Source organism: Dermacentor silvarum, chromosome 2 (assembly GCF_013339745.2).
Source record: "Dermacentor silvarum isolate Dsil-2018 chromosome 2, BIME_Dsil_1.4, whole genome shotgun sequence".
Taxonomy (NCBI): domain Eukaryota; kingdom Metazoa; phylum Arthropoda; class Arachnida; order Ixodida; family Ixodidae; genus Dermacentor; species Dermacentor silvarum.
This window is the reverse complement of record NC_051155.1, coordinates 254,622,237-254,643,830: the sequence shown is the minus strand read 5'-3', so window position 1 is coordinate 254,643,830 and position 21,594 is coordinate 254,622,237. Positions and strand designations below refer to the sequence as shown.

Here is a 21,594-nt window from a genome sequence, read left to right as displayed (position 1 = left end):
ACTTGGACATGCAGCAGCACCAGCAATGCGTAGAACTGTTGTCGACGCCGTCGGCGTTTTGCCCGCGTTCGCACCAAACGCACACGGCGTTGGTGACTGTTGCCGGTGCCTCTGGGGGCGGCTCGGAGATTTTTGACGAGATCAGAACGGGACACTCGTCGAGAAGCGTCCGAAGTCTTTACCACCTTCTCGCCTCACAACATTTTTATATAGATACGCATTTGGTGCCGCAGCTAAACGTCGCCTCCTCTCCCTCCCTCCATTACTGCAACTTTCGTTCCCTTTCAATAAAATTACAGCAAATTTTTTAGGGATGGGCAAACAGTGCATTTGAGGTTCAAAGCGAATTCGAAGCGAATAGTGATTTGGTCGAATAATTTTGAATCGAATAGTTCGAATACACTTTCCGGTGTACAAGCCACGGTTTTTTCTGAATTTTTCGTCGGTGCGTCTTATAGAATGGTGCGACTAATGTACGTTTTTTTCCCCGGGAAAACTGCCAGTCAAAATTGGATTCGATGTTATGGCCATGCGAAGCACGCTGGTTGACGTAATTGCTACGTGTTCTGTGCGCGCTATTGAGGTGCCGGATTCTTAAAAACGTATAGCCTTCGAGATTTATAGTTGATGTATGGCAGCCTTGACGTGGAGCATAGCCTCCGAGATGTGTGCCGGCCGTCCGTGGCTTTTGGCTGCCTATTCGGGAGCGCCGAATAATTAGAAAATATTGAATACCTGAATTCGAATCGAAGCGAATAACAAATTTAGAATTATTCGATCGAATATTCGACAATACCGTATATTCGCCCATCCCTACAGTAATTTTCCCTGATAGAGGCACAAATTCCCTGAGTTTTCCCTGAGTTTTTCCAGAATATTCAAAATCCCTGAGAATTCCCTGTTTTGGTTGGTAGACACCAGACACTTTCGGAGCCCAAGGTTGCTAGACAACTGTCTGCCGTCCGCTGCAGTATAATTGAGTTTTTAAATACATTATTTCTATGGGACCAAACCAATCTGTCGTAAAATGCAGGTCGTCGCATGACCGGGGGACGTATAATCGAGGTTCCACTGTACGCAGAGCACTGTCAACGTATACCTGCAACAAGAGGGCAATTGAAGCCTCCTAGGAGGTAGAAAATTCCGCAAATGACAGAAAAATGCTTTCTGCAAACCATCTGATCGACTGGATTAAAGACAAAAGGTGCCAGTACCGGTATTTTGTAGCGATGCCTTTCCGGCAAAAATGCCTTTTCGCGCTTTGTCAGTGGTCGGAGCGACTGTCCGCTCGCGTTAACGGGATCAGCCGGCCGTGGGCGGTGGATGACAAGACTAGAGTAGAATAAGTCATAATGCCTCGTTATAAAATCACGGCCCAGGACATCCCATTGATCGTGTCGCTATGAGCGATGTTACAGTACTGCCACGTACATACATGAGCGCACTTGCGCGGTAGACGTAGACACTCTTGTTGGGAGCACGGCGCCCAGAAGGAGAAGGGCATATGGCGTTTGGTGTAAACGTAAGCTCTTTTTGGCGGCGCGTAGCAGTGTAATACTTAACAGGTACGATCGTTAGCGCACACTACATGCACTGCACTTGTCAATTTGAAATGGCCAGACCTGGTGAGGGGCCTTTTATGAGTGCGTTCACACATCACTCTATGAACGCAGACGCTCACTGTCGAAATGCTTGAGTGAGAAAGCGCGGCAGCAGCAGTGAGTGAAGCGACCTTCGTGCTGTGTATCTCAATGCTAACTGAGAGGTGAGAATGAAACACGCACAAAGGTACAAGTCGCTGTTGCACTCCTAGACTCAGCCCCGACGTAGATCGCTTTCAAGATAAGGCGCTTGCGGCCACACAGTGTGCAGTTGAGAAATTTCCGCCACAACGAAGATTTTCCGATTCCCCGTCAGCATGCCCATAGAAAGTAATACAAAAAGTCTCTTAATAATGAAGGTATTTTATTCGATATTTTCGCTTCAATGAACTTTTCGAGAATGAAACTGGGACTGAATTGAAACAAGTAACTGCCGAGTAGTCAAATTAGAAGGCTCTTCCAAACCTGTGACGATCGTATGTCCGCTTGATTGAGGTTTTCGCGAACGAAATCGAATTCAATGTACCAATTTACGCCACCGCAATCCCTAGCCACGCGTGGTAATCACGCGCCTGCACGAGATTAAAATCGCCGCCGTTTTCTGTGGTGGCGCTTTCAGTGTGTCCTATTGAAATGGCTACGCCATTTCTCTCTCTCGAGGAGAAGGCACATATGATCGCCGAAGCAGAAAGCGGATGAAAAAAAATTTCACAGTTTTGCCAGAAAGGCGAAACATCGATTGTGATAGCAGATTAGTAGACAGCTATAGGAACTAAGAATAGTAGTTTTATTGCCCGTATAAACTTGTAAACATTCGTTAACTAAATTACTGAGCACGGTGTCATGCGCTCACAGGTACACATGCTAGCCGACTGAACACTTCTCGCTCGATGACCGCAGAAACTGTGTGAATACGCTGGAGTGAGAAGGCGCGGCAACAGCAGCGAGCGAATTGACGTCCGTGCCGTCTCTCACTTCAACGTGAAACTAAATGTCGAAAGCACAGAGCACATGACTCTACCAGCACTAGTTGCACTTTGCCCACATCGCAGATCGCTTTGAAGATGAGGCCCTAGCGGGCGCGAACTTTGTGCATGTCGCAGATTACTTTCGAAATACGGCGGTCGCGCCGCTGTTGTCAACATGATCCTTTTGACCTCATTTTAAAAGTTATCAGAGCTTACGACAATGAAATTGGGATGGCTCTTTTAACAGACTGTGAAATTTGCGTAATGCCTTTGCTTGCCGTGAAGCGTAAGAAATCTGGGCTGTGATTTCTGGAAATAAAACTTCCGGTAAGCGCAAGCTTGCCACTGTCATAAATATGCAATGAAATTGTGATAATTGAAACCGCTCCATTGCGACGGTGCATGAGCCGCAAAATGATGTCACCTTTGCTCCCACGCCATCGCAAAGACTTCCCAGACGATGGTTTCGGTTTCCTCCGCGGCGTTGCCGTTTGGCGTATGTATATACATACTAATTTTGCGTCAACAAAGTTCCACCACAACGAAATTCTTCGCATATCCTGTGAATTTCGTTGTAGTGAGCCTCGACTTCTGGTTGCCGAAAATTTTGGAAAAAGAAATCTTGTTTGCCAGAAAATACAGTACTTCCACATTACGTGGTCGCCAGTGGCACCTAATGTTGGGCATCACTAATGTGTAGATGAGCTTGCGCTAAGATCACCAAAAAAATTGACAAGATGCGACACTCTTCCACTCCACAGTGCACAAGCAATGCTGCTGCAGCGTTTTTGGTGCTTGATGCAATGCACCAACTCATACCCGCGCACGTACCATGTCCGGTGTGTCATCATCACCAAGGCCACCCATGGAACGCATCATCTCCTCGAAGTCACCACCACCAGCACCCAGCTCATCACCAGAGTCGTCCTCATCGACCCATTTATTGAAGTCCACTTTCAGCCAGTGATGTTTGACATCATCCTGGAGCAGCCGCTTCCAGAAGGGACCTTCTTCTGCTTTGGCCAGCACAAATTCAGCCCCCCGCGGCCGCACCACGTACCGGCTGTCCTCGGGCTGCACAAAAAAAAGGCACCACTCTTGCAAAAACAGCAGCTAGACACGGGATTCCACTCGAGTTGGGGAGAACCAACCTAACATGTAGGAAGAAGACTTGATGTCAAATTTTAGACAATAGTTCCACTTCTACAGAAGTTGTAAATATGAAACATCTTGCCAATAGCTTTTGGACCAAGCAACCCGACACATTTGTTTACATATATTTGTGCCTAGCCCCTGATGCTTGTTAGGCAGCAACCTCATTTCCTCACTATTTATTGCGTATCAGCTTAGCAAGTAAAACCACTTTAGTGTTACTAGCAACATGATGGCAGTTAGGGACGCAAAGCAGTTCGGAGTAATGGTTTGCGGGCTAAAGACACGAGGCATATGATAACACATGCAAGTGATCACAGAAGTCTTAGTGTCTCAATGCCTCAAAATGTATAGTATAAGTACCACATGAGAAGGAAAAAGCTAAGGACCCTGTGCTTAGTCTGCAGCATTTTTACCCTCCAGCATTTTGCTTCCATGCAACTTATAATCTTGATTGTTTTTCTAAAAATGTTTATTTGTTCCAGCTGTTACACGAACATTGATAATGAAGCACTCAACATGATAACATGTAATGTTAAACTTCACAGGCTGATTTCTTGAATATGAAGGCGTGCAGTGAACTAGGATTATTGAAATCTGGCAATAATCAAAACACAGTTGACTCTGGATATAACAAATTATCGTGTATAACAAACTGCAGTAAAATCCTCTTGAAAATTTTTGTATAAAATTTATATTTTATATATCGAATTATTTCGCAATCCCCTTCGAGTTCAATATATCCGCGGGTTTAACTAGTTTCATGCATACTTAAACCCCGATATAACAAAGTTCATAAAATCGACAATTAGTCACCGTTATAATAAAATTTTACTGGATTGAAGTTCTATGTTTTATACAAATAATTACAGTCGCCAATGAATCTTTTTTACACGGAAGGCGCCACGAAATTTTTCGAAATATCAGGCAATTGGAAACTGCAAATTTTAATGAAAAGAAAAAACATTTTTCGAAACAAAAGATATGCTGTTATGCCATGTTCACGATATCTTCACATCCTCGGTATAAAGCGAAGCCAACCATGGTCTTGTATCCACTCAACCCCAGCAGCTGGTAGGGATGCCCACAGTAGGGAGCGAACACTTTTGTCTGCCTCTTGCTTCAACGCATCTCCAAATGTCAAGATTACACAAACTTCAGCACTAAATGCCATCTCAGCTCACCAAGTCCTTGCACAAGTGGCAGATTACCACTAAAATAGGGCACACAAGGCTGTGTTTGCGCTTAGACATGCTGATAGCTATGCGCAGCCACGGCCACACTACAACAAAAGATGCGCGCCAACCTGCCCTTGGACTTTACATGGAACATGACGCGCTCTCAGTCATGCTGCGTGCTATTTCAGAGGCATTAAAGGGCAACTCCGGGGATTTTTGATCATGTCAAGCTAATAAAATATTTAGGTTCCCGAGATCCTCCTGTGACGCACCTGATAGAATTGTTCTGCAAATTCGAAAATAATTTTAAATAGGCAAAAAAGCGCAAAAACGAAACTGAAACCTGAGCAAGCAGCCAAGCGAACCTCTGCGTGTGACGTCACGAGTGTACCCCCGGCGGGGAAGGCGCGCAACGCATACCGGTCTCGCCCGCGGGGCTAACGAAACCGGCGAAGAGCAGACGCTCGGCTTATTCGTGACCACACCGGACCTTCGGGTGACATTGTAAGCTGCACCACCTATTCGGATCTGTCGAACAGTGACAGTTACGATTCAGACGAATTCAGTAGCCATGAATCGCCGTCCGCCACCACTAGAACCAGCGCCCATGCGCAACATATTGCGCTGCAACATAGAGACCAAGGGTAGCCCTAACCCTGATATACGTGCTGCTTGCTATTTTAGGTGTTTTACCCCTCTCAGGGAACCACTTCGCATGTTCACTGTAAGATGTGGAGCAGGACTTTCCACATTTGTATCCCGCAAGAACACCGCTGACAGTCCAAAGCACCGACCGGTGCATTTGTTTACATCGGCAGGTACAGCGACCACTCGCCGTTCGCTTGAGATAGCCGCTCATTGGTGAAATCAATTATTGTCAGAACATATGAAAACACACAGATTTTGTGCATGTAAGCACCGTTACATCACTCTGGGTCACGCTGATATGTGCTTCCACACATGTGCACCTTCGGAAACAGCGAGCGGGAGACCGTAGCAGGGAAGCGTTGTGCAGCCCTGCTTATCATTCTTCGTATTCTTTTCATGCACACAATTAGTGTTCCGTAACGTAGACATAGATTAGGGCATTGCACATTTGATCGTTCATTTAGAGAATGCATAGTTTTCTTGCGGAAACGCCGATGTCATGAAGTATGACATCGTTGGCAGCTGAACGAGACGGTTGTTTACGTATGCTGTATCGAAGGGGCCTCTGCGTGCCGCCCATTTTGGATACGAGGCAAACAGTGCACCTCGTAAGCTAAATAATGAGTCAGCATAACAATAGGTGTACTGAAGAACGAGTAGTATGCACTACTTCGAGAAAGACGACGACGAGTTGGTCGAAGCCGTGTGCCTGTGCTGCCTGAGCTGTGTAACCTCTCGCTGCAGTGCTCAAAGCTCTAATTAATTAAACTAGAGTGCCTCTCTACATTTGGTGGAGGTGCTGGGTACACCCATGGATGTGTGTAGTCACATTTCATTTAGGGAAGCGCCGCCGAGTGCGACTGACCGCATTCGACAACGCATACAGATGTTGATTGCACGTCGTGTTGTCGCTTCTAGCTTTTTGCATGTGCACTGTACGAAATGAGGAATGGTTTATTTCAAATCCGTATGGTCAAAACTGAACTACAGAAGCAGGTTTCCTCATCCTAATAGCTTAATTAGCTTCATATCAGTTGGTCTGGTCCGCCAGCAGCAGACGCACGTCTCGGCCACTGTATAGGCTTAACCTCGGCTGAACGTGATCGGCATTGGCTCAAACTGTGCGTGCGGATGGCGAGGGCTAAAGTTCATGCAGCCAACAACGCAACACCACCTGCCATCCAGCATCATTTGCCCGTCTACAGGGAATGCAATTTCTCGCGACAGCAACATCTCGTGCCAAACACTAGCTCACGATCGTCGACTCCTGCACTACCTGCACGCTCTGCGTGGAATATTCCTGACGTCATACACAATGTGGCCTGTAACTGAGGAGGAGGTAAGGTAGGGTGCTCGAGGCAATAAATTAAATTCATTTGTAAAAAATCTGTGTAACTCTCAAGCCTGCTTTTTTCAGGACATGACAGAGCTATGCAGAGGAACAGACCCACCGAATTTCATCGACATCCGTTGACATCAAAAAATCGCCGGAGTTGCCCTTTAACAAGCAGCAGCATGTAATTCAACCATTTAAGGGAGGACGTGGCGTTCGATAACTATTTGTGGATTTTTATGAAAATTGGCAGACTTATCAGCAATGTTACTGTGATACTACTGTGTGAATTTCATTAAGCTTTCTTTAGAACTTTTTTGTGTACAATATTTTTCTCCTTCTGGCCTTGTTCCAAGCCTGAATCACCTAAACAATATGATAGAACACTTGTTCAAAGCACTGTGCATTCTAAGATGAATGGTTGAGGTCGTGACATTTAGATTTGTTTTATTTGCAATGAATTTTTTTTAGTTCTCATTTTTTAAGAGGCGACTGTACCACAGGCATTTAGCCTGAGAGCAAGTGCCGAATCGTTAATTGTAGTAAAGTCAAACTGCAAAAAGCAAGAGTGTCATGCCCTGGACAGTACATCCAGGAATGCAGGGGAAAAAATGGAACTGAAATAGACCTAGTGGTCATGAAGTGGAACAAGCAAAGCAGGAAGCAAGAAAAGACGTTTTGAGAAAAAAGCTTTCGAAGTTGTACCTTAGTTTCTACATTATCCAAAGGCACCGGGGTTGTAGCCTTTTGTGTACAGTGCGCGACTTCCTGAGTGCCCCCTTGCCTTTTTTTTTCTCCCCAAGACATCCTTTTCACCTGCTCCGCGAAGAGTATGTTGTCCCGGTTACAGTCCAAGTGTTGCACAATACTCAGCATAAGCACGGTCCGCCCCAGCATTGTATTTGCATACTGCCTCATGAACAGCTGTCTCTGTCGCAACCAATGATGCACTTTTTCTAGCGTGAGCTACACTGGCCCAGGTTGAGCAGTTTCGCCGCCGCACGCGCCTCGCCGGTCTGTGCATTTCAGAAGAGTGACGTCATAGCCGCGGCAGACGCACTGGCGCGTGCCCAGCTGCGCACCTCTGTTGTGCAGCAGCCAAGTCTGACACTACGCCGGAGCCACTTGATAGCGCCTCTCATTTCGTGCGCAAGCGCAGAGGTATCAGTGGGGGTATACATTTAGCGGGGCGTTTGCCAGTGTGGTATAGCCATGAAGGACAGCGAAATTGCTGCTCAGCTGCGCAGAAGAGCGTAACTCATCGGATCCCGAAGTAGTTGCCTGGCAATTAGCGGTTGAGCGTAGGAAGAACGAACAAAAGAAGGCTAAATGTGCTGCACAGACACCGGAGCAAAGGGACGAACAAAGCGGCGTCGCCAGGAGGCTGAGTGACGTGCCCGACCATCTCAGCAGCAACAAGACGCTGTGTCAAGGTGTATACCGTGTGTGTGTGTCATTGAAGCACTAGACAACCAGGAAAGCCAAGAATAACCAGCTGAACCACGCTACGTACATCGTTGCATAGCCGAGCTAAGCCACTGCTAATTTTATCTTTTGGCAGCAGCGACCATATGACCGAATGAAGGCTTTCGGCAGCGTTTTGGGTTTTTTTCCCTAGGCAATGGCTGAGGAGCTGCATGTCAGAAAGGCGTTGGTACACGGGCATCAATGCATCGCCAACGTGCTCTCCAAGCCGGTACTTGTGAGGAGGTGGAGGCTTCTCTGCTTCTGCAGCCTGATGTTGGCACAAACTTTGGGGCCCCTGCGGGCAAAGGTCATGATGGGGGTCTTCACTGGTAGATGTTATAAGATATGTTGCCATCATGACCTTTTGCATGTCTTCAACATTGTCATCACGCAGAGCCATGCCATAGTAATTTGTCAGTTTATTAAATCTTGAGTGAGGCCACCTTTCCCTCCAAGAGCTTCCCCTTGTCTTTTGTGATCAGAGCATGCAGAACGGTCCCCATCCTTTTCATGATATGATTAATGCAGTCCTCTTTTGTAAATGGAATAAAACCATACGTCTTGTCCGGACAGAGTGCTACAAAAGTTCTAATGTCACCATCACAAACAATGTTTGTGTATCGCAAACCATGTTTTCAAAGAGACCTCCTGAATAGAGTCAATGCTGCGTCAACCTCCATTCTGCCAGAGTTCACATCTGTGTTTTTTTGGCAGACATGTGATGCTTTTCAATCAACATAGCCTTAATGACCTTCTTTGGGGCCCAGCGTGCAACCATGGCATGGTTTGATAGGACCACACAGTCGAGCACCAGTCCAGTGAACAATTCTATTTTAGTGCCAACACCATTGTGGGATGTATGGCCACGTGTTAACCATGTCCCATCACAAACCACTGTTATGTTGTTATTAAAGACAGGGTCCATCTCCCTGTGAACATTGTGCACTGCCACCACAGCATCAGAAAAAATATTGACAGCAGCTCTAACTGGCCAGGTCTGAACTCAGCCTTCAAGGGACACTAAAGAGAAACCGGAAGTTGAACTTTATTGGTAGATTATCCTTTCACGATGACAGTCATACTATTCTTACTGCGAACAGATGTTTAATAAGCTAGAAAATTGCGAAAAACTGAAGGATAGGTGCTGACGCCCCTTTGTATTTCCCGCACTACACTTGTGTGACGTCGGAGATCACAAACGCAGACCGGTCGCGAGTGGTCGAGAGCGATTTATCGATGTTAATAAAATGCAAAATGAAATACACCTTAAACCTACATAAACAGCATTTGCCAACTTTTTAAACTGTTTCAAGCGAGGAAGAATAATCTTAACACAAAATTAAACAAATAAAAAGAAAAATGGCATGGTGCTACATGCGGTCGCGATACTTTCGTTTTTGGTTCATGCATCGTCGCACGTGCCTGTTCCGTCTACAGTGTTGCAGTGTTTGGTTGCGTGGCTCGAAAAACGTTGACTTCGCAGGAAACAGTCAGGAAATACTTCATGTGTGTAGTGTCAAGGGCTGTATAAACGGCCCTATTGCTTAGGGGAGGCGGCAGTGGTGACCCGACTGTGTCCTTTCATGTGGTGCCGCGCGGTGAGCCCCGGTGTTCTCAATGGCAGATGATAGAACAGCAAAAGCCAGAGAAACCGATGTGCTCTCTGCATTTCTCACCCTCGAATATGTATATAATCCTGCCATCTGAAAGTCTGTTGGCATGCCCCAGAGGCCCGTCCTTTCTCGAGCAGCTGTTCCCTCAACGTCGCCTTCAAATCCCCTACTGGTGCCCCTGCAGCAGCAAACTGGCGGCTCGCAAATGCTGAATGTCGTCTAAAAAAAAAAAAAAAAAAAGCAAAGAAAAAAATATACCGAGTATGCGTGCAACTTTCTACGCTTGTTCTGTCGGGATAATTGTCGGGAACATCGCCGCCTGGCGGACCGGACCCTTCCGTCGACAAAAACGAAGGCTTCTCTTTCCGGCGGCGTGGCCAGCGGCTCGCTGCCATCGTACGTGGAAACACCCATTGTGCGAACACGAAGAATCATTTCGCGTTTCGTTTCGCTGAAGTCTCCGAAATGCAGTCCTGCTTCCAAGGTGGGCTCTTCGTTGCAAGGTTCAGCATCAGCAACTATATCCATCGCGGCCACAGAACACCATAAGCAAAAGTCGCAGCGAACGCAAACGCAGTGGCCAAGCAGCCTATGATGCAGCCAGCGCCTCGGCCGCACGTTTACGCAAGCGGTGATGTATCATGGCGCCCTCCGATTCGCTGAGAGCAATGAAATCTGTGACGACACTGCTTCAGCGCCGAATCTGGGGCGAGAGAAATTGGAGAGATATTTGGTCTTTGATTACGTATTTCTCCGCTAATAATTCATACTTTCGCACACAACAAAAACTGCATGTATTCCTAAAGGTCCCTCTTTTATTCCAGCTGAACTTCCCGTTTCTCTTTAGTGTCCCTTTCAGACAGTTTCTGAAATGTTTTATGATGCAACCCTCTATGGGAGACATTCATTATTGACCAGAAATCGGTCAAAGCTGTTGCTGTCGCGTGATTGTCGCGCTGCTTTCGAGTCTTTTTCGGAACTCGTGGAGCAATTGGCCTTTTGAGAGGCAACCGCCTCACTTTCCGACGCGCCGATGCTGCACGCCGGCACACTCCCCCCTCAGGCGCCGTCTTAGGTCTTCCAAACCTACGTGCCCACCTATGCGTCCACTGCCTGCGCCTTGTCTGCTAGCCTCCTGTTTTGGCTGCCGTGACTGCATACACGGAAATCTAAGAATCCTCAGATTTTGGAATATTAGTTCGTAGTATTGAGGCATTAATGTGACACGGAAACTGTATAACGATCATTATTCTGAAAAGTTCGGTATTCTGAAGTTCGTAGTACTGAAGTATTTTTACATTGAAACTGTAAGTCAGCGGGGATTTCTGAAAAGTTCATTAATGTGGGGTTCGTAGTAACAAGATTTTACTGTATAGTGCAGTCACAGAAGAGTTGCTCTGCACATCCTGTAGTGCAGTTTTTCAGCTGCCGTGCGCGCTCTACGGAATAACTACTTCACATATCGAACACCTGTACTACGAGATGACCTGTACAACAAATAAATAATTCTGTCCCAATGCCATTATGAGTAGTGCTGCATACGACCTCAGTGGTGACGGCCAAAAAAGGATTTGGAGCAATTTTTGGAGCACTAAATCCCAAATTTGGAGCAGTTTCAGAAAGAACGCTTACTCATAAAACGCCATAAAATTTACCCCGCATAATAAACGCACCCCCCAACCTGGCATTGAATTTCTAGGGGAAAAGAAAAAGTGCGTTCATTACCTAAGTATATACGGTAATTCACATGAGCAGCATAGGTAAGGGCAGGGTTTGGAGCGCGCGTTCAGTTTCGCCGTGCTCGGTGGACCTAGGCCGCGCACGGCGTAATTGAATGGGCACTCCGAACAACGACCTCGATCACGCCCCAGCAGTTCACTGCACGCAACTTTTTCCGCCAAACACGTGGAAAGTACACATGCATTTCTTCACGAGTGGTTCCCTTTCGTTTTTTTTTTCTCCGACGATATTTCGCGACGTTCCGGCGGTAGTCGAAACATGCAGCAACTGTTGGCGTTTCGGCGGAGTACAGCGAAAATGGGCATTGTTTCATTACCGCGGTGCCTGTTGCCGCGTGGAACCAGACCCTTGCTAGTTTTGTGCATTGCGTCGCCTGCAAAGCTCACGCCGTCAGTGCCGGGTCGCTTGCTGTACCATACAAGAGAGTTTTCCGTGGAGTATTCGTACACGCTCCGCTCGTGACCGCATGCACAGATACGGCGAGGATCTTGTTGGGTCAACGGGGCAATGGCGAACTGCTTTCATTACTGCAAGCAACGCGCACTCTGCGAGATTTTATTGCATATACAACACGCTGCACTACAACCAGCAGCGAAAATATTATTCGGCGCCCACCACCAAACACGTCAACTTCTCGTCTGGGCACTTCAGTTTGGATCTCGTCTGCACTACTGGTACAGTAATGGCGTGTCAAGCTGCAAGTTGCCAACGCAGCCTTTATTTCCCACTAAAACTAGCGTAACCGAGAAATTTCGCGGCCGGTTGAGAGTTTTGGCGCAGCGTGGCACAATTTCAACGTATATCACGTATATCCCATGCATTTTTATGGGTCCAAATCTAAGAACTTGAGACAACCAGTGAAGCTTTGGTCGAAGGTCAGTCTGTAACAGACTAGGTGCTTCTGTGTGGGTGAAAACTACAAAACGGGAAGAACTGCTTGTAATGATTTTTGCATATGCCGTGGAAGCGCTGATGGATAAAAGCAACCCACGGTGGGGAAAATGAAGTTGCACTTGATATTAGTCGAACACAGTTATGAAAATAACACGCACATTGGAGCATCTACCGTTGCTTGAAGCATCATTAAAACAGCATATACATCAGTTCGGAAAATTAACAACCCGAGAGACCCTTCCATGTCTCCACTGCTGCTGTAGTTAAAAAATTATCTTGCAAAGTTAACCAATTTTGTCTTTTTATTGAATAAGTGCTGGGGCCCTGGTCTGCATGCATACGAGCCTAAAATCGGCCTTGGAGATCAGATGTGCGTTTTGGAATATTCGTTACACGAATGCAACTTTACTGCATCATTCACACCGTAGTTACGAAACATAAGACAATAACAGCGTGGGTGCTATTTCTCTGGTGCATAGGTTGTGCTGTTTACTTCACAAGCGTTTAAATTGTTATCTGTAGATACACTGTGCGTTGTGCTGTTTACAAGCATTTAAATTATCTGTAGATGCATAGTGCAGCCACCTCGTTTGCTGGAGGAGGTTTCTGCCAACGAAAAAAAAACTGTTTTAGTAATAACAGCATACTGTACAGTGCAAATCACACTTGTCGAGCGACCGGCTGCGGATTATGCGAGCGTTCAAAGCAATGCTAGATGCTGGGTCATAGATCTGTCTTTTCTATAGAATGCATTGTCCAATCATGCAGCATGACTATGCGCAGTTTGATTGTGGTGTTAGCTAGTGTTTTATTTTGTGTTTATTGCAAAAGATGATAAGAACCAATTTTTTTTTTGTTCAGTCTAGTTTGTCCCATTGTCTACGACGCACTCACCGTTTTACAAAAACTGTGTCCTCCCAAATAGCCGCTGGATTCTTTTTATGTGGATCCCTTTGGATATTACTGCTTCACAGAGCCAAAAGACAATGCCGAAGCAGAAAGCTTATGTGTACCACGCTGGTTCACCAGCCGCACTGCTCGCGGTATTGAGCATTGCTATCGGCATCACACAGTAGGCTAAGGTAGACATAGCATAGACATAGGTCTACTATTCTTTGAAATACGTGATACAATGCCAGCATAGCTCAGGCAAATATTTCATAACGAGTGGCGCTTTGTTTCGGGATTGCATTAAGTTGGCCATACACAAGCACTCTTATGTGTTAGTTCTTACACTAAGCAACCAGATAGTGAGATTTTCCAATCTGTGCTGGAAATTGACAGACCCAGCTGCTCTTCGTCGAGTAAAAAGCCATACAGTTAAAATAGTTTACAACGTGTACACACACTACGGCTGATGATACGGGTCGCATGTTTGCTCAGTCAAGAGAAATTTTCTCATACTGTAGTTACTGCTGCCCTGAAAGGCTACACAGTGGCTCTTCAACGACCTTCTATGAACTGGCATAACGTAAATTTCACAGAGAACGAGCCAAAACATCTTCAAATCCTTTCACAGCACACGACAGCAACACATTCAAGAAGTGATGTGCCGGCTTGCACAAGCCAGAGAGGACGCCGTGCACCCTTTTCTCTTTGCCCGACGAAAAGGTCTACAGTGTCCATTAACATTGCTAACCATAACCACAGTGCACACAGTACTATTAATTCCAGTGCAATACTTCTCATACCAACTACTCCATTTCAACAAGGTTTAACTGCAGCAGCCATCTTTAGGACATGTCGCACGTCACATCGGTTCACAACATGTGTTTCCAGCTTTACACTACAGTGGTAAGCACGCCTATTCACAATACTTTCACTTGACTGCTTGAGCTTTGGCACAAACATTGCTCACCTTGATAGGATGCAGAAACCTAAGCATCACTTCGTGTGGCTTGGATTCTACTCCTCCGGTTCCTTTGAAGTGTAATGAGTCTGCAGTCAAGTTTATGGTTGGGTTTTTACAGTCCTCCAGGGCCACTTTGACATACACTACATTCTTGCGCTGTGCCCACAGTACAGGGGGAACTGGAAGACTGCATGACAACAGAAAGAATGTGTTACAACTACCTGCCGCACAACAGATTCAAATATGAGCAGTGGGAAGCACTAGCAGGTTCAGCACCTAGACTGTCGTCATTTAAACTGTCAGGCTGCTGGTGCATCCAGGCATTTAATTGGCATGGCAGGTCGTTCCCCAAACACCCCAATGTTTGTAGCTGAGTGTAGCACACGACCTCCCAGCTGTATGTTAATGTGGACAAATTGGTTGCTGTCTGCTGACAAATGAAAACATCCAATGCAGTATATGCAAGGCAGGATGCAGAAGCACGTGCTTATGTGCTATGCAGCTTGGCAAACAAAGCTACACGCTGAGCAAGTCAAGGCATTTCATGGGCAGTCATTTTTGCCGTGTGCATGCGCTGCACTGTTTGAGCTTGGGAAACGCCTGTGTTCATTGTGCAAAAAGTGCCAATGCTTGTGCCGCCTTTTGGCGTAAACCTTAATATATGTGCATTAGTTGCCATGACATCCACTAGCCAAATGATGCGAGAAATATGTCATCGCTAGTTAGAGCCTGTATGTGAATGAACATTTTATTTGAAAGAGACAATGAATAGGAAAAGCTGTTATACTAAATTTTCAGGGTTCGTACAGGTTTCCAAGGCAAAAATTCAAGGATATTCCAGGACTTTCCAGAACCTGCCACAGGTTTTTCAAGGACTCAAAGCGGCACCCAAAGTAGGATTTCATTATTCTAACATTCCCAAAAATGACTAGTTTTATTGCACTTACAATAAATAAATGTATATCACAATTACAATAAAAGTGTCTAGCCTTGATAAGTTAACACAAAATTAACGCTTACAACAGCGGTTGAGATTTCTCCAGTACAGGCTGGATAAATTACCAAAAACATTCGTAACATTCAGCTTGGGGTTATTGCACTAAAATAAAAAGAAATAAATGCATATCCCAATGACGTTAATAATGTCTGCTGCCTTGATCACTTTGCAAGTTCACAACACTACAAAAAAAAAAAAAAAAAAAAAAAACAGTTCGCAAAACCCAACGAATGCTTCCAACAGCTATTCTGACTTCTCCAGTATTAACTTGGAAAGTTTACCGAACATTTCCAAACCATTCGGTGTAGTCTTGCTACACATCCATTAAATTATAACAAACAGATGTATATTGCAATTTGTAAAACATGCCTTGTCTTGATCATTTCTCAAGTCCGCAATATCAAAAGTTAACACAACGAACACTCGCAACAGCTGCTCAGGCTTCTGCAGTATTAGCTGGGTTGGTTCATATATAACATTTCCAAAACATTTACCGTATTTTCCAGTGTATAAGACGCGTGTGTTTTTCTTAATTTTTCGTCGGTGCGTCTTATAGAACGATGCGACCTATGTACATTTTTTTTTCCCGGAAAAACTGCCGTTAAAATCGGATTCGATGTTATGGCCAAACGAAGTGCGCTGGTTGACTTAATTGCTACGGGTTCTGTGCGCGCTATCGAGGTGCCAGGTTCTTGTGATCGAGTTCCCGAGCGCCATGCGAGAAGGATGCAGCAGCAACGCATGCAGCGGTAGGCCGACAGCAGCCGATCGACCCCGAAGTCGTCGCATCTGCAGATTGCTGTCAAGATACGGCGCACGCCGCTGCGCAAACTACGCAGTTGCTACGAGAGTACAGGCAGCCCCTCCTCCTCCCGCGGGCAGCCTTCCTGCTTTTCCTCCCTTGTGCGCTATTCGGCATACCGTCGCACGCTTTCACTTGTACATACAGCATACGTTGCGTGGGGACGATGCTATCACCATTGGACTTTACACGAAACCAAGACGGCAGAAATGCACCTGGAGTGAAAATATATGGCACCCATGCGCTTGCGCGTGCCCCGCGTTCACGCTGCGAAACGTCACTAAGTTTTTATTGCGATAGCAATTATATGGACACTTCAACCGGATTTCTGCCGTCGGCGTCGCCGTGAGGTTCCGTATAGATTCCAAGGGCGACAAAATCGTCGCCGCGCGCCGTATGCGCGAATCACGGAGAGCGAACGCATGGCCGAAAGCAAACGCGACCGTCGCGCGAAAGGCCGTGGGGGTATGGGAGGGAGGGAGGCGGCGCTACGCTGTACTCCGGCTCCAAAGGCGAAGGTGCCGGAGCACAGTGGGCGTACGGGCGTACGAGCCACTCTATCTCCCACGCGAAAGCGGGGAGGCAGCGCGGGAGAGGGGGGGGGCGCAGCTTTTATTCTTCCAACAACTCCGTTCGTACTTTGCCCGGCTGTGGCCGTCGCCCGCACGGTCTCTTATCTCCACACGGCTCTGACCTTTGTATGCGCTGTGCATCCGCAGCTCAGTTTCCATTGAAGCGATAGACCGCACGAACCTTGCCCGCTGCGGCGGCTGCGATTACTGCCAACGTTTTGACAGTCGTGTCTGCGGTCATTTGGTGTGATCTATTCATGTTTGCTTGTGCGCGCTGACACCACGCTTGTTAATTCAGTTAGTAAGCGGATGTGTCCAAGTTTATGCAGCCGATAAAACTACCATCCCTACTCCGAATAGCTCTCTACTAATTTTCTATCGCAATTGATGCTTCGCCTTTCGGGCGAAACTACAACTTTTTTTAAATTGCTTACCGAAAGAACAGGTGCGTCTTGTAAACTGGTGCGACTTATATGCGTTTACCTTTTCTCCGGAAAAACTGCCGTTTTGAGGGGGGTGCGTCTTATACAAAGGTGCGATTTATAGAACGGAAAATACGGTAATGTTATTACACTTATATTATCATAAATGATAATATAACAAACCTCCACCCAAAGGCACTGAACATCAGTGGTAAAGGTGCTCCACTATAGCTCTCTTTAGCTTCACCTTGCGCGCAAGAGTGAAAGTGGGAAGAGGCAGACCAACAGGTGAGGAGTGAAACGAATGATAGGGTGAGGAAAGCAGCGTAAACACTGCCAGCCGATGCAGCACCGAAGCGCAGCACGGGTCTCTCGCTCCATTCGCGGTTTGACGGGGTGAAGCCTTTTATTTTTTCCGTGCAGTTCTGCAAAACCGAACCATGTGTACTCGCGCCAGCGTATTGTTTCGGACATGGGGAGTTTAATTGTAAGATCGACGCCGATCTACAACAGAAAGGAGGTCGCAATGTCAATATCAGAGTGCATTGCTCACGAAATTCAAGGATTTTCAAGGGCCTTGAAAATGCACTTTTCAATTTCAAGGGTTTTCAAGGATTTCAAGGACCTGTACGCACACTTAATTTTACTTCTGCAATACCAAAAAAGCCGAGTCAACAGTGCTTGACATTGAATAAAGACAAGGCACACAGGCGCATCATGTGGTTTTTGTAGTTCCACGTTTGTTATGTGGGAGAGATGAGGCTATCCCAGAAGACCTTGCATTTCTTTGATGTCAACAGCTGTTAAGTCACTTTAACTTAATCTAAAGCACCTTACCCTCTGCTTTAGTATATGCTCTTAATAGAGCCCGAGACTACCTTTGGGATTGGCCCACATTGTTGATTGAGTAAAGCCCCACTTGCAGTTGTAGGTGCGCACATCTCTGCTTCATTCCGGCTCTTGTTTTGCTAGTTACGCCTTATTACTGCTCCATACGTAGCCCAATGCTAACTTGGTGCATCTTTTTTGTGCCAAGCTGTCACTAACCCCAAATCGATGTGAAGTCGCCAAAGAAGCCTTGATCTACCCACCAGCTTGCCATGAGATTAATTTTGGTGGCATCTGCTCTGGGGCCTTGTTAATTTTTTATCAGTAAAAATGAACTACATTGTATAAGAGCCAAACACTCAACTTGGGGCAATTGGAGAACCTTTACCGAGCCACAACTACCAAAATATGAGAAAGTACATTTAAATCCATGACATCACACTGATGTACCGACACTACGGTATGAACAAAAAGTTCAAGAAATGAAAGTTTCGTTTCTGGCAATCAATGCTTTATACAAAATTAACTAAAATTAGGTTATGGAAAAGTACTGCATCAGTCAAAACTGATTTATTGTCTCTCGCTGTTAACAACTAGTCTTGTGCCTCCTGGACGGCACTTATGCCTGACATCTCTGGTAGAAACAGACGGGTATCTATCTTGGAACAGACAGGTCTAGTGTGAAGCTTGCCAGGGTGGTCAACTAAGGCTTGCCAGCAACCTGCAGCAACAAGTACATTGGTCCCGAGTATTCGAGCGGCCTAGAGATTCTTATCAAGCACAGTATTGGTGGACAACTCCCAGGATGAACTCGGATAAGTAAATTAACTCGGCAAGGTAGTTAGTCCACACGTTACCAAATGCCGTAAACATCAGTAAGGCCCGGATTCTGAAACACTCCTTTCCTTACTAAGGACGTCTTACACGCTGTAAGGCGACCTGGCGTCAATTCTGGAACGTGCCTTACTAAGGGGCACTAAGTTAGGGCCTCCTTGGTGCTTCCTCGCGCTTAGGCAGCCGGCATGCTACCTTCATGCTTCCTAACCGCGCTCCTCTACCTGAACGTATGCTTTTCCTCAGGACTTTGCACGCGGTACGCTCGGCTTGGATAGGTGCCGTGCGCAGCCAACGCCGCGACAGCCAGCCACTGTGTATTGACGTCGTTTGGTTCCGCAGACTGCGCTTTGAGCCATTTCTTTTGTGATTCTGTTCTTATGTGAAAAGCGAGGGAGGGGGGGGGGGGAATGATGGCCTTGCGATATTTATCCGAAGACGATAGCTTCGAAAGCTATGCAAGGTTTCTTCGACGTGCAAGTGAACTTCTTTACGGGACTGTGTACAAGCCTCCGCCGTTGCATGATTCCAGTCCGGCATGTGATTGACAGGCAGTATCCCCTGGAACACTACAACGAAGTGGAGTTTCTAGCCCAGTATTGTTTTTCCAAGCAACACTGACAACAGAGGAGCGCCGCTACCTGCTCTGTTGAAGGTCCTCATCGCACTGCGTTTTTACGGAACGGGTGCCTTGCAAACTTTTGTAGGCGACCTTGTGTGTGTATCCTAACCCTCTATATGCCGATGCATTTGAGATAAGACAGCTGATATGCCTACCTCTGTATCCCAAGTACGTTCGGCTGCCAAACGCCAGTGAAGCGAGGTCAGTCATGACTAGGTTCTATGCCATTGGACGATTCCCCGGGGTTACTGGGTCCACAGATTGTAGTCATATACCCATTAAAAGCCCCGGTGTAGACGACGCAAAAGAGACGGAGGAAGAACGAGCCGCACGCCTCGAGAAGCGTCGTAAGTATACGAAGCGGCCAGACGAGTGGATTCAGATGAGGATAGTACCCAAAACTTGTTCAAATCACTGGACGACAACCCCTTATCCTCTCGCCTCACCGACCATCAGGTGTCTTTGTGGCAATTGAGAAACAAGATGAAGGCTTTCACAATGAATACGTTAGACCTTAAAAATGTCTAGTCTTTAATGTAACCATAACTTAACAAGAGGTAACAACCAAACCTAAACATTCAAACGTACGAAGCTAAACAATAAAGATGTAACCGTAGAGAGAACCAAGCAAAATAATAAGATTAACCGTACCTCCTGCTACGCACACCCAGACATAACTAAGTTAAACCACAGCCAATTTTTCTTCCTCCATGCAAAAAGGGTTTGCCCGGCATGGCAAATACACAGACACACACACGCATGAAACAAAATGCAGGCCAAAAAAAAGAAAAAGAAAGCACGCCTGACCAACCGAAACTGCCAGATGCTGTCAAAGTTGCTAGACTGAGCTTGCTTTCCTGCCATGTTCATCATTTTTTAGCTATGTTTACGTCATTAACGAAAGAAATAGAATTTATGCCCTGGTAAAGCAGTAGAACTGCAATTCTAACAGCGCCGGAAGTTTACTTTAGCAATTCATTACAAATATTTTGCATTTTTCGTAAGTAATCTCGAAACCAGAAGCCTGTCACGTTCAATTTCCTTTGGCGAGGAGCTCCTTCCGCAGGGAAGGTGAAAGGAAGCTTTAATTCGCGATGGCCTTCTGAGGGTGCCTAACGTTTAGGTAGCATGAAGGACTCCTTGCGTAAGGTAGGGAAACTGTCTAAGGTTAGGAGCATTTCTGAATCCGGGCCTAAGTCAATGTGTGACCAAATGCTATGCAAGAACATCAAACAAAAACAATGCCAAGATAGTGCTGAACTCCCTCACACCTGGAGGAAGTGTAAGCTTCCAATTTGTGCCAACTGTTTTAAATATTTCAAGTAAACATGCGCATCGAGCTCAGAATGCCGTCACAATCAACGGATGATAAACGCTGCAGTGCTACCGAATAACTTCATGGGCGAGTTGGTGTTAACTGAACACGATACTTAGTAGCGCAAAAGTCAAAATAAAAGATAACAGTGAGAATGCCCACTCGAAAATGATTAAACGAGGGATCGCAACAACCATGCCTGGGGTCTGCGCTTAAGAAATCGTTTTATAAACATCCTTAGTTTAATGGATGTGGAAGGCCTAGCACCGATATCGTCGCTAGGCCTTCTCCGGTTGTCTGCCATCGGAAGTCGTGCACTGCAGCTGAGCTCGACAAGTATCGGAGCTCTCGTTTCTGTTTAACGTTTGACCGTGGATATAGTTTTTCATAAAATGTACAATTTATGCATCATTTTATCTAGCGGTAATTATCTTGCTTGAACAGAAGCTGCAGCCAATGTTTGCATCACCAGTGGTGGAGGCGCGCAGTGCGCCGGCTGAACTGCCGTCTACTTTGGACACCTCTCGTGTGGCAGACGTTCTATGGCACTGGAGGCCGGTTCGCCGTCGGTAAGTTTGCCACTGGCGTGTACGTGCCTTAACCAGAAGTGAGCAGTGCTTTGAGAAGCACGTTGGCAATGACGTATGTCATATGACATTTGGAGGAGCACTCGGCGAGGAGGAGAGACCAGCCGACGAGGAAAGTAGCGAAACGAGCAAGGGTCGTGTTTCGATCGTCAAATGTGTGCAACTCCGC

The 21,594-nt window shown here is 46.3% G+C and overlaps 1 protein-coding gene across 1 annotated transcript in view; it reads right to left on the bottom strand.

The window, feature by feature from the left end:
* The window catches only part of LOC119443162 (prostaglandin E synthase 3), a 42,912-nt gene that overhangs the window by 14,672 nt on the left and 6,646 nt on the right, over positions 1-21,594 (bottom strand). The window contains exons 2-3 of the mRNA XM_037708326.2: positions 14,453-14,633; positions 3,401-3,643 (exon numbers count right to left, since the gene is read on the bottom strand). Coding sequence (XP_037564254.1) covers positions 3,401-3,643; positions 14,453-14,633 — 424 coding nt within the window. The remainder of the gene's footprint in view (positions 1-3,400; positions 3,644-14,452; positions 14,634-21,594) is intronic.